Consider the following 14,195-nt stretch of genomic DNA (forward strand, 5'->3'; position numbering starts at 1 on the left):
CCATTTAAGAATTATTTTCCCAAAGGAAAATGTGAAGTGGGCTTCATCATACCCTGCTTTAGACATCTATCACAAGGTGTCCTTAGCAGAGCTGGGTGTCTGGATTTCTTGCTAGGGTCAATGCAGTTCTAGTCAGTGATATCAGTGGCATTTAGGATACATTTTGCCTTCCTGGGATGATTATTATACTGGATTCTTTGCTTGAATTTGTTCCAGCAGCAATGCAAGCAACTGATAGGGACTATTCTAAGTGATGTTAAAATTGTTTTATAGGAACAGGCAAATGTTGGGTCTGTGGCTACAGGCAAATACACATACATTTTAATATTGGTGTTGATAAATATGTTCCTCATCCTTAATTAGAAATGACTGTTAACTACATTGTTGAAAAGATAAATTTTTATGAAGTCACATATTTGGCAAAGTGTCTGAACAGATTTGGGGGGTTTGTTAGGGCTGCCTTTCACAGCGCGTTGCATTTTTCAGAAGGAATTTGAAGAGTAGAGTTTGAAATTAAATTAGGAAAAAAGCACATTAAAAAAAAACCCTACCTCACACAAAATAGAGCAGCAAAACCAACTGTTTTAATGCAACACAAACTCATTCCTGAGAACTGCATGAGAAGTTGATAGTTCAGGGATTAGTGTAATGTTAAGAGTTTGCACTGATGCCTCGTTATTCATGCTGAGGACAGAGATTCACGTCACTCCACAGCAGTTTGCTTTTTGTAAAGGTAATACACAAAGCTTTCAAAACTCTTAGAAGTACATCTCCCTCAACACTTCCAGGATTATTAGGTGTAAATCCCCCCCAAGACCAGAGTCTCCTCAGCCATGCTGGGGAGCCCTCACTGCAGCCCAGGGCTGGGAATTCGGGTCCCTGTGGCAGCAGAGCTGCCCGAGGTGGCCATGGAAATGCACAGATGGAGCTTCCTGGGCTGCCAGAAATGGTTTGCCAGGGGCCAGCTGGCAGCTGGACCAGGGTAGTGACCCTTCCCCTCCCCTCAGCACTGGTGAGGCCACACCTCAAGCCCTGTGCTCAGTTCTGGGCCCCTCACTACAAGAAGGACATTTAGGGGCTGGAGCGAGTCCAGAGATGGGCAGTGGAGCTGGGGAAGGCTCTGGAACACAGGGCTGATGAACAGCAGCTGAGAGAGCTGGGGGTATTTGGCCTGGGGAAAAAGAGGCTCAAGGGGGACGACCTTATTGCTCTCTACATCTCCCTGAAAGTGTTGCCCACACAGGTTCTTTCAGCCAGTGTGCAAGAGGCCAATCCACACAGAATTGAGGTATTCTATTTATTTACAGTTCTGTGCAGAAAGAGGTGCAAATCCACAAAGCCAGCACAATGACTACCAAAACTTTTCACTATTTGTACATTTTAGCAAAGGCACTAATGTTCATTCATTAGAAATTACTTAGTCCTCTTATTAATTAGTATTCTATCTTCTATTGATTAATGATTCTCTTGCTTCCCATGTTAATTAGTCTGCGTGCTAAGTCCTTATCATCCTTTGAGTTGGTGGCTTTCTTGAGTCATGATTTTCCACTGCTGAATTACTTTTTACCCCATGGGAGCTGATACAGCACAGTTACTGAGATGTCCTTATTAGTTTCTTCCCTATCTTGGGGATTCTGCCAAATATCGTTGTGGCCCATAAATTCCACATTGTTTGTGTCCACTGCCAGTGGCACATCCTTCTTCCCAAGCTCTTTGTTAACTTTCCCCTAGGTCTGAGATCATTGAAGAATATCCAGCATTAAACCTTATCAAGGCAACAAGTATTTTTTCTTTCTAATGCCTGGACATCGCTTAGACCTTGTTAGCTGCTATCTAATTCACAGAATAAATCTCCTTTTTTGTTGATTAGGCTTGAAGGCACACAAAGAACAGATGTCAAAGAATATCCCTTCTTAAAATTTTTTTTTACATATTCCACATTTTGAAACCAAAGATGGTTGTAGCCAGATGGAGGGCTATCAAAACAGGTCGACCCCTGTGGCAGGGAGAAATGATGAGGAGGACTCCATCTTATCAGAAGGCTAATTAATTATTATACTATATTATTCTATATTGTATTACACTATATTACCTTACATCTAAACTGAATCTGCCAAGCACTCCACTCTGCACCCCAACTGCACAGAATCTCATGACTGTCAGCAGACAGTCCCAACACACACCCACCCACCCACCCACCCACCCACCCACACACACACACACACACACTTGGCCCTGACACTCCAAGGAAACAAAACACCATCACTTTGGGTAAACAATCTCCATAGTGCATTCTACTTCGGCACAACACAGGCACAGCAAATGAGATAAGAATTGTTATGATCATTCTCTGAGGTTCAGAGAATGTGAATCTCAGAAATATTCTTGGGAAGATTGCCTTGCTTTTCTCTGTGAGGAGAAATGTGGCTACAGAGGTTGGCCTCATTTCCCAGGTAAATAGCGACAGGATGGATGACAGGAACAGAGGACATGGCCTCAAGCGGGAGGTTTAGGTTGGGCATCAAGAAGACTTTCTTCCCAGAAAGCGCGATTAACCACTGGAATGGGCTGCCCAGGGAGTGGAGTCGGCATCGATGGAAGTGCCCAAAGACGCCTGGATGTGGCACTCAGTGCCATGGTGTAGGGGACAAGCTGGTGTTTGCTCATAGGGTGGACTCGATGATCCTGGCGGCTTTTTCCAAGGTAAATGATTCTGTGGAGAGGAAAGCCGGCAGGGAAGGCTGTCTCGGCTGTCGCATGCCGGATGAGCTGGCACAAGGTCTCGGGCCCAGTCTCTGCGGGCTCACCGGGGCCGGGCCGGGCCGGGCCGAGCCGAGCCGGGCCGGGCCGGGCCAAGCCGGACCTGCAGCCCGGAGCCGGCACCGCCGCCATGCCGGACCCCGCGCTCGCCGCTCCGCGTTGCCGCCCGGGGCCGTTTGGCCGCGCAGCGCCCCGGCCGCGCCGCCGCTTCCGGTGTGGCGCGTTTCCTCTTCCGGCCGTGCGGGGCAGCCATGGCGTCGCGCAAGGAAGGCTCGGGCGCTGCCGGCGGCGGCTTCGGCGCCTCCAAGGGTAAAGGCAAAGCCGCCGCCGCGGGAGACTCGGCCGTCAAGCAAGTGCAGATCGACGGGCTGGTGAGCAGAGGGCCCGGGTCCTCTGCGGGCTGGGGGCGGTCGGGGTGGCCGCGTGGAGCCGCCGGCGGGGCCTGTGCGTGGGGCGGTGCCGCGGCGGAGCCTCGTGTCCTGCGGAGAGCGGCGCTTCTCGAGGGGCAGGAACGGCTTCTTACCTCTGCTCGGCTTCCCGGTGCTTGTCCCTGGTGTGTCAACAAACGGGCCAGAGCGGAGTGATTTGTCTATAAATGTCCCATTCCCCCGTTCAGTTCTGCCGCCCCTGTGTCCGGAGTTGCTATGTGCAGCTTTCATACCTCACACTCGTACCAGATACCCGGAAAATGCCACAGGTGTAAGCTGAGAAGCACGGTGGGTTTTCCCTCACCTTTTGTGCCTTTTGCCCTCTCTGTCAGAGCTGCCAGGACCTCCTGCCTTTGCTTAGTGAGAAATAAATTAAACTAAAGGGGTGAAGTGGTTTAGCAGAAAACAGAGCCTTCCTAATACAGACAATCTGTGCAGGCCAAAAGTGGAAGAGCATCTGCTAAAGTTGGTTCTTGGCTTTGCTGCTGGTTCTTTTTGTGTTGGTTCAGGCCTTAGAGAGTTGGGAATACTGTTAGTGACAGAGGGAGGAAAAGTTACTTCTTAAGTATAGGAACATTGTTTTTTTGCTTCATCATCTTTGCCAAGTGTCAATAGAACACTGTACAGCTGGAGTGTGAAGGAGAGAGTTGGCACCCTGATTATGAGAAAGAAGATCATAGTTTTGAGATAAGCTTTGATGCCTGCTTGGCACTTCTAGTGGTAGATCTCAGCTCTTATCCTGGAGGTATACAGTGTAGTAAATATTTGGGAAGATGAAGAATAATTTATTTGTGTGTGGTAGGTCTTGTGAAAGAGGAAATCTGAAACACATTTTTTCTGCCCTGTTTTGTCCAGCTATCTGTGTGCCTGTGGCTTTGGTGCATGGAGCATTTTCAAGGAGTGGCGAAAACTGACCACTTGTGAAATGTTCCAAAAAAGCCAGCAGTGCATAGCAGGCTGCTCCTGCTGCAGGCTGGTGCTATACACTTTGACAACAACTGGTAAATTTGATTTCTTTTGCTCATGGTTGTTCTCTACCAAGCATATAATCTGCTTTGTGAGCTGCTGTTGATTCAGATCAGCTGTGACCTGATGCTCTGCTTCTGACAGTTCAGCAAATGCTTATTATTTTGTTTTGTTTCATGGGTTTTTTCCTTCTCCTTGTATTTTCTTCTGGTACAGCACAGTGGTGCCTCTCACATGGAGTCAGTACAGAGGGAGGTGATTTATTGAAAACTATGAAAGCTTTCAACTTTCCACCTCCTGAAGATGTCTCCTAGACAAAGAAAGTGTTCTCAGGACATTGGCACTGGTTCACAAACTTCTGTGACATCTGTGATGGAGAGAAATGTTGGCATAAATTTGCTTGCTATGCAAACAATGTGAATTCTGTTATAATGTCTTACTGAAATGCCTCTGAAGTGTTCCTGATACCTCACTGGTTTAAATGTCTTGTCTGCTCTCACAAAGTAACAGCACTTCATCGGTCATCTTGGTGACGGCCAGGGTGATTACACACCAAGAGTTCTGAATTCAGGTGGGCATCAGGGGAGTTGGTGATCTCTTTCTCTTCAGTGGTCACCCATCTCCTGGTAGTGTCACAATTAACCCTTCAAATGGGGCTGCTTTGAAAGCAGAGGCATGTTTAAGTGGGTTGCTTTGGAGTCTGTGAGTGCTAAATAGAAGATGCATGAGTAGTCTCTGTATGTGAGAATGTGAAAGTATGTTTAGAAAGCTTGGTGTTTCAGAGGAGTAATAAAGTAAAAAAAAAAAACAAACCTAGTATTTGTAATGAAAAGAAGAAGTTCTGAATGTCAGGATGTTACCTTACTGTGTAATGGTGCAGCAATGTCTGCTTCTTGGGCCTCTTTTAAAAATCTGGTTTTAATCTGTTCAATTTCTTAATAAATAAACTTAGATTGAAAATGGATTACAGTATAGGTGGTTTGGTTTTTCTAAGAAATTAGAAAATGGAGGGTAAAAAATCAGCCTCCAGAAGCACATTATAAAATGTGCTTTTTCCTTCAGGTGAGATGTAAGAATTCACGTATTTGTTTTTGACCATCCTGACAAAAAGATCAGATTAAGTGCCATGTATGATATCCTGTTGTCTTTGCTTCCTATTGTAGAAATTTGAATGGATATTCCATCATGTTTTCTCCAGTCAAGGAGCCCAGAGAGAGCTTTTGTTTACAGCAGTGCACAGGCTTGGGAAAGAGTGACTGATGGGAAAGAGCCTGGGAGTGCTGGTTGACAGCAACCAGACATGACCACTGCGTGCCCAGGTGTCCAGGAAGGACCAACGGCCTGGGGCAGGAGTAGTGTGGCAGCAGGAGCAGGGGAATGATTGTGCCCCTGGACACAGCACTGGTGAGGCTGCACCTCAAATCCCATGTTCAGTTTTGGGCTCTCTGCTACAAGGAAGTCATTGAGGGCCTGGAGCATGTCTGGGGAAGGGTCTGGAGCATAACTCAGATGAGGAGCACCTGAGGGAGCTGGGGCTGTTCAGCCTGGAGAAAAGGAGGCCCAGGGGAGACCTTGTCACTCCCTACAGCTCCCTTAAAGGAGGCTGGAGCCAGGTGGGGTTGGTCTCTTCTCCAAGGTAACCAGTGATAGAACAAGAGGAAATGGCCTCAGGTTGGTGCAGGAGAAGTTTAAATTGGATATTAGGAAAAATTTCTTTACTGCAAGGGTGGTTAAATATTGTAACAGGCAGCCCAGAGTGGTGGAATCAACATTCCTCAAAAGTGTTTGAAAATACATGTAGATGTGACACTTAAATATGTGGTTTCATGGTTGATGGTGAGACTTGATGATCTTAAGCGATCTTTTCCAGCCTAAACAGTTCTCTGATTCTATAATTATTGCAAGCTGTCAGAAATAATTATACAGAATTTGCTTACCATAATTTGCTTACACTTTTTTTTTTTTTTTTTTTGCAAGAGGTGCTGATGGACTCTGGTTTGTTCTAATCTGGAAATTCTCCAATTGGAACCAAATATTTGGTAATTCAGCTGATAAAATTAATCAGATTTGGTTCACTGATATAATAGTAACTTCTTTCCGTAAGAAATTTCATCTATAAGCTGATGTATTTTAGGACATAAGAAATAATTATTCCTTTGAATGATTTTTAGGTTAACAGAAGATTCTAGATTTCCATCAAGTCTTGGAGACTTCTCTAAAATGCTTCCCTAGTGAAACCTCTAACCCTACTACACTGTAAAAAATTGCACCTATGGAGGACTTCCTTGGCATATTTATGCATTTCTGATGATTTTAGTAGTGATATCAGGCAACATAGAAAACTGTGAAGGCAGAAGTGAACTGGTGTGTCATTCAAAGGCATAGTAAGATCTGGTAGGGTAAGTAAGTAGCATTTCTACATGATGAGCATCAAAGTCTGTGTCATTCAGAAATTGAACTAATATCCAAAACCAGATACTCCATGTGGTGGATTGCGAGTTGTGCCAACCACTAATATGTGGGTGATGGATATATGGAAAATTTCTTCTGGAAAATAGCAGCTGTGGGATGGGAGGTGGGGAACTCTTAGCAAGCAAGTGTGCTGCTAGGCCAGATAAGTGTTATTAATCACATTTGCCTTCAGAGTAGTTACAAGGGACTGTGTTTTTACTGGGAAGGTGTTTCATTCTCTGCAAATCTGCTGCATGAGGTTATTCTAGGAAAGAAGGTTAAATTACCTAAATTAATCTTAATTAAATTCTTAACCTCCAAAATTAATTTTTCCTTTTAAATCTTACCCTTGCATTTATTTACACATTCAAAAAATTACACACCCAGAAATGGTTCTGAAGAACAGTGTTAGCTGACTGAAAAAGGTTTGCTTATACATGGCTCTTGCAAAATAATATAACTAGATCCTTAGCTCATGCTAAAGCATTAATATGTGCATTGCTTTCATCATTTCACTAATGGGAATGATGGTTCCTTGTTTACTCAACCACTGCATATGATTTCTTTTTACACATATGTCCATTGCACACAATTTTTACATATTACAGGAAGTAGCAAAAGTTATGTAGGCTTTTCAAAATGCCTGTAGGTTTCTATTCTTATATCTTCGTAACCGCTGATGCGCAAAACCCTTAATACTAATAACAAATTGCCACTACACCTTAAGATATCTTTGTAAGTTTGTTTGGATAAATACAAACATACATTGGCCAAAACATAAATATGTCAAGAGGATGGTTAGAAGTTGTAGGCCTTGTCTGCATGTGTGCATCACCATCACCAGTGGGGCTATAGTGCCACATTCTCTTGTGTCAGATATGAGTGATGTAATCAAAGATTGTTACTTCAAGCTTCATTACATCATCCCTGATTTGGTGATGCTGTGGCGTGCCTAGTGCTTTGTATTCTTATCTATGGTAAGTATATATAGAGGATTTATTTACTTATTTACAATAACACAGATAAGAATATATGAGTCTGCATGTTTAAAAAACCTCTCACATAATTTTTGAATTCTTTTTCAGTAGCTGCTCTGTTCATAATTGTGATATTTAAGTTGCTTGTGTGTCACAAACACATTTTATGAAAAATTCTTTCCCTAGAATTTTTTCTTCTGAGAAGCTGAGAGGCCTCAGGAGCAAAATGTAAACAATGGTTATCTGCTGCTGTGGAATGCAACAGGTGGATCTGTGATTGGTCTCATGTGGTTGTTTCTAATTAATGGCCAATCACAGTCAGCTGGCTTGGACTGTCTGAGACACAAGCTTTTGTTATCGTTCTTTCTTGTCTATTCTTAGCTAGCCTTCTGATGAAATCCTTTCTTCTATTCTTTTAGTATAGTTTTAGTATAATATGTATCATAAAATAATAAATCAAGCCTTCTGAAACATGGAGTCAGATTCTCGTCTCTTCCCTCATCCTTGGACCCCTGTGAACACTGTCACACTTGTGCCTTTTTTTTTAATTACCATCCATTTTTGCCATAAAGGGGTTGGATACATTGGACTGTATCCTCAGCTTTTTGTAGGGAGGAGCCCTTCAGGATGATATGTTTGACCACAGTAAATGAAATGAGGTACCATGATTACTGAAAATCAATTTCTAAGACTTGTAAATGTTTGTGTAAGGACTTTTTAAAATGACAACTTTTGACACTATGGAAAGAAAAGAATCCATTTCCATAGTAAATTTTGTAATTTTGTCGTACTGGTGAAGCCTGTATTGAACTGGCTGAAATCTCTGACATTTCTTGAATTGTGAATATTGTGCTTTCCCTAGCATTTCTTGTGTTTCTTTTTTTCCTTCTTTACCCTTTCTGAAGACTTTGCAAGAATGCACAGTGGTGGGTTCTGCCTGCTGTCATTTGTAGTGTTTCTGACATTGAAGAGCTGTAGAGGAGTATTTAAGGCTATAACATCCTCTAGGCTGTATTGTATTTTGTGTTTCTTCCAAAGGAGTTAAAATGGAATTTTAATTTGAAGTTTAATCTTGTTGACATTTCCTTGACCTGTTTCCCCTAAAGAGTTAGATGACATTATGCTGGCTCTGAGAGTTGGTATGTGGATTGAATACTGGCTTGATGTATTCATGGGTACCTTGAACCATGGAGAAGACAGAAGAGCTTTGTTTTATATTCTATTAATCTTCATGTATTAACAATGAGTTGCATGAATCTAACCCAGAAGGGAACTTCTGACATATAATCTGTGCTTAAATTCTGAAGAGAAAGCAGTAATGTGCGCTGGTAAGTTGAAAGGGCAAGAGCCTCCTTGGAATACAACAATTTTCAGGCTTAGTGAAATTTCTTGAACTGCAGTGGGTGAAGTACCCATATCATGATGTTCTGAGAATGCAAATTTCAGTGTGTTTTGTCAGTGGATAGGAGTGGATATGTGCTAGCAGAGCACAAACTTTAAATGATTAGTAAGAGTGCAGTGGTGCACTCAGCATCTCCTAAGTGTCATGGTAAGTGTACCCTAGTGAGGCATTTAGATCTGGAACATCTGGTATCGCTTCATGCCATGAAACTTGTGTGCTGACAAAAGGAGTTACTCTGAATGTGGAGGTGGCTTAAATGTGTTGAGCAGTGTTACACTTCAAGACTTCAAGGAGAAAATCTTAGTTCAAAACAGGCCTTTCTTTTGCTGCATGCAGGGAGGAATAATGTGTTGCCCTCTACACTGCTGTCACTAGCAGTTAAAATTCTGTTTTTAGGCCTTCTTATGTGCATATCAAACTGGTCTCTGGCGTGGTAATTGTGAATTCATAGCTCCTGTGAAAACAGGAGATCGTGCTCTTGTGGTTCCTGTTTGTGTTGATACTGGAGGACAAGAGTATTTCCACCAGATATCTTTCAAATAAATTCCTACCTTTTAGTGATTGAAATGTTACATCTAAAATGCAGCAGGTAATAATCATGACCTTTTGTGCTGGTTGGTGTTAGCTTTGACTCTGTGTGTTGGGAGGTGACCAGTGATGGTTTTGTTGCTGAATGCAATCAGTGCATTATGTCTGCTTGCACACTGAACATTGTTAAATGTTCTCCTTTGGTTTTCAGTTTACTGTAAAAAGATTAGAGCTTTGCAGCTGACATTCAGTGTGGTGTGGGTGAGAGAAGTGTACACAGAACTGCAGGCCCCAGGGAGAGACCCAGCAGGTACAGATACTGAAAGGCCCTTGGTGGTGTGTATGAAATGAACACCTGCCAGACCCTATTCAGTCTTAGGACTTTTTCTTCCACCTTTTAAATAAATCTTACAGACTATATGAAAGGCCTTGTAGGAGGAGGAGCAAACTTTTTTTTTTTGGTCCCCTAATCTTTGAAAAAGGATTGTGTATCTTCAACTTTTTGTTGCAATAGTATTTTATCATTAATCTTTCTTTGCCAGAGATATTTTTTGGATATGGTTCCTTTTGGATGTTGTTTTTCCATATTTACACATAAGCTCAAAATACCTTCTCAGTGATGGTATAGTTTTGAGCATACTTTTCTTTCATATTATTTTTAATCTTCCAGCAGTATTAAAATTGCAGAGATATGATACTGGTTTTACCAACAGTGTCTAACAGTTAAATTATGTTACCACATAATAAAATCATATCAGCTTAAAGGAAAGTAAATTAATTGTTAATTTACTAAATGGGAAAAACTTAGACTCATATAATAAATATTCTTGTTAGTATTTTGTATGATTATTCAATAATCTAAAACCAAGACAATAGAGCTTTACTTTGATAATGTCTTTTTTAATGTGCATACACAAAGTTACTTCAGCTAAGTCTGGGAATATTTTTGAATGACTCGTGTATGGATATTTATTTCAGATAAGCATTCTATTAATTTCTTTTGGCTTTATCAAATTTTAGAGTTAATAGACAGGCTTATTTACTCACTGGAGTTTGAAGATATGCCTGAATTTTGCTTCATGCATACACTAACAAGCTAATTCTCTTTTGTAAATATTTGGGGTTTTTTCTGGAAAGAGAGTGTGTGGATGTTGCTTTGAGCATGTAAGTCTTGTTGGTCTTTGCCTTTGCCTTTGTTCTGCTCACATGTTGTATCCTGCTGCATTTGCAGTGTGTTTGCTGCACATCCTTCCTTGTTCCTTGGAGCCCATATCTGTGCAAGAAGCAGTGTTCATACCCCTTCCTGTTTAGCAAGTTCTTTGGTGTTTAGGAATGTGGAGGTGTGAATCATTTATCATTATTTGGGGTTTTTTTGTGCATACCTCAGGAAAGTATGGCGTCTGACAAAATGCTTCTTCAGTGTAGGGCTGAGTTTTGAGCACTTAGGTCTTGGGTTTTTTTCCTATTACATTATTATAAATGCAAAAAAAAACCCAAACAGCTGTTTTAAAGTTTTTTAAACTTTAGATGAGACGTAGGATATTTACTGCAGCTGTCATCACTCCTTGGAAGCAATTTGAAAGCCATACTGCCTTCTCCATTGGCACTCTCAGTGATAAAATTTAGAATGGTTGTTTTTAATCTCTTTGTCACAGTAGCTGTTATTAGAAATGGAACTCTGCTGGAAGTGATTTTCATGTGGCAGTCTTCAGATGATGATACAAAGGCAAATCTCTGTTCGAAAGATGGGAAAGCTGAAGCAATAACTGATGTTCATGGTTTGGGCTTTTTTTTTTCCCCCCTCAATTTTATACTTTTAAGTCAGCAGGAAAACTGAGACTCCATGCAGGCTTGGTTCTCTGGATTGCACTAGCTGTTACTAGGAGGATCTGTCTCTGTTGCAGCCCCTTAGCACATAACCAAGTGTTTGCCAGGAAGGCTGAGTGTTTCAATGTGGAAAAAATCGTTGTGCAAAAAGTTATAAATTATTAAAACGATATGGAAGTCATTCCAGTAGGGATTTTACTGGTTACTTGGGAGCATCTGTTGAATGCATATGGAAGTCATGCTTTAAAGACACACCCTTAAACAGCATATTCCAATTTCATTGTGCAGGGTATGTTTTTTGGAAAATATCAGTAGTCTCAGATGAACTCCCTCATCCCCATCTAGGTCTGCCTTTGCTAATTTTTGAAGGTCAAATAGGTAAGAGTAACTGTCTTGCAGTTTTTCTTCAAAATGGTAGCAGTCTGGCACAATCTGATTAAAGAATAGGCTGTTAAATAAAGTTGCTACTGCTGCCTTTGGCTGTCATCTTTAAATCTTTTTGTAGGAAGCTGCTAGAAGTTGATGCTGAAGAAAACCTTATACTTGCAATACACTCCTTGTGCACCATGAATGTGAACACTGGTGATTCACTAATACACAGAACATTTTATCGACTGTGTGTTGAAGGATAAATGCAAAGTTCTGGTGTTTCGAGCAGAAAATGTTGAAACTGTGCCTGTCTGTACCACTTGTATATAATTTCCATATGTTGTGCTCTGAAGGAGTATATTCCTTAGCTTTCATTCTTGAAATGATCGCTAGATATTGAATTTATTAAGAATAATAAAGATGAATTATATTGGCAATTTTGCAAAAACTGCCTGAAATACTAAATGTTTTCAAGTGTTTTGTTTGGTGAGATTTGGGAAATAGAAGAAATAATATACTAAGTAGTCCTGGGGAAATGCTCTATCCCTCTTGCAACCAGCAGAGTTTTGGATGCTAATCTCATCCCATCCCTATCTCTGCTTCCTGTCAGTGTGCTAATAATGTCTAATGTCCTGCCCTTGCACCATGAGGTCCTAGGCTGTCCTATGGAAGTATTTCTATAAGGAAGTGATTCTGCAGTGCCTGTGGCCTTGATGGTTTCCATGGGAATGTGCATGAATCCATGTACTGTGAAATGTGTTATGAAACTTTGCATTGCAGAGAACTGTGTTTTGCCAGCATGTGAGCACAGCAATGGGGAGTTTCAATGCACATGTAATGCTGCATTTTTACTTACATTCAGGCAATATTAAGGTGTGCTAATGGCTTGTGATTAGCCCTGGAGATGGTTATTAGACTGAACTACTGTAAAACTCAAATGTAGTGGGACAAAAATGAAGAATCCATTGATCTATTTGGTAACAAACACCTTGATTAACATTCAGTATTTTTCTGTTTTAATAACCTTTGCTTTTCTCCACTATTTAAGTAGTTTTTCCTTTGATGTGCTGCAGTTTGTGTTTAACTGCTTCCTTTGCAAGAACAAGCAGCTCACTTGGACATGAGTAAATAAATGACTTAAACAGATATTTCATGGTACCTACTAGACATTAGCTGATGAATGTAAATTCCTGGCAGAGTCAAGGAAAACCACAGCCTATGAAAACTCAACACGCCTCTAGCCAAAACCCAGTAATCTTCCCTTCTAATGTTGAACTTGTGCAGAAACAGGCTTGGTGTCTGTACTATTCCAGTTCTTCAGTCTGAACTCCACCTACCTGTGGAGTCTTGTCTCAGTTTGTCTGTTCCATTTTATATTTAGGATATTAACTTGTCTTAGTTCTAGGTACTGAGAAATGTTTCATGTTCTGTGTCTGGTTTTACATTAAATCAGTGATTTTTGTAATTTGAAGTAAGTTTTTTTGTAGGTTATGATTTTTAAAAAAATCTTTATGACTTTGAAAGTGTCCCATTAATAGAATGAGGGACCAGCCAACCCGTGTTTGCAGCAGCTAAGCTTGCTTCCAGTGAGTGAATAGCCTGTGTGTCAATCACTTGGCAGTGTCTGTAGGAACCTGGGCTTGCACTGTGGGAGCAACCACCCTGACTGGAAGTGGGGTGCTGTTGGCAGGTGCAGCTGTGTTGCTGTAGGGACGCCCCTTTCTTGTTAGAATGGTTTTCCTTCCTGCTATTAGGGAAGTCCTAGAGCTCTCGAGTCACAGCAGTTTGGAAGTAATTCTTCTGAAAAAGAGAAATAAAACAACTGAAAGAGCAGTTACTTTAGAAGTGTTTTCGCTGGGGTATTTCAGTGGTGGTTGAAGCTTTGCTTGCAGTTTGTGTTGAGCATTTAAGAACTTTAGAATAAAAGTTAAGTATGAAGAACAAAAGAAAAAATGTCTAGACATCCATCATGTCAGGAATGGTCAAAAATGCAGTCCTGTTCAATAAGAGAATCTAGAAAAAATCAAAGATCTCTGCAAATAAGCTGGAATATGCATTTAAGTGAATTCAGTGTTTATCAGTAGAAATTGTCATATTTATTGAGATTAGTATAACATGCAAAGTTCAGTTTCACCTCTAATCTTTAGTTTCATACAGTGGTTTGGGTTGGAAGGGACCTTAAGAATCATCTAGTTCCAGCCCCCCTGTCATGGGCAGGGAAACTTCTCAAAGACCAGGTTGCTCAGAGCTCCATCCAGCCTGGCCTTGAACACCTTCAGGGATGGGGCACCACTGCTTCTCTGGGCAACCTGTGCCAGTGCCTCACCATCCTCACAGTTAAGGATTTTTTTCTAATATCTGATCTAGTACCACTCTCTTTAAGTTTGAAGGCATTCCCCCTTGTCCTGTCACAACATGGTCTTGTAAATCCTCTCCATTATCCTTGTAGGCTCCCTGCAGGTGCTGGAAGGCCGCAGTCAGGTCAGC

The 14,195-nt window shown here is 41.5% G+C and overlaps 1 protein-coding gene across 1 annotated transcript in view; it reads left to right on the top strand.

Moving 5' to 3' along the window:
- The first annotated feature begins 2,996 nt into the window (after positions 1-2,996).
- EIF3H (eukaryotic translation initiation factor 3 subunit H) overlaps positions 2,997-14,195 on the top strand; it is an 85,241-nt gene continuing 74,042 nt past the window's right edge. The window contains exon 1 of the mRNA XM_066565882.1: positions 2,997-3,131. Coding sequence (XP_066421979.1) covers positions 3,012-3,131 — 120 coding nt within the window. The 5' untranslated portion in view covers positions 2,997-3,011. The remainder of the gene's footprint in view (positions 3,132-14,195) is intronic.

The sequence above is a fragment of the Molothrus aeneus genome, chromosome 1, assembly GCF_037042795.1.
Source record: "Molothrus aeneus isolate 106 chromosome 1, BPBGC_Maene_1.0, whole genome shotgun sequence".
Lineage (NCBI taxonomy): Eukaryota > Metazoa > Chordata > Aves > Passeriformes > Icteridae > Molothrus > Molothrus aeneus.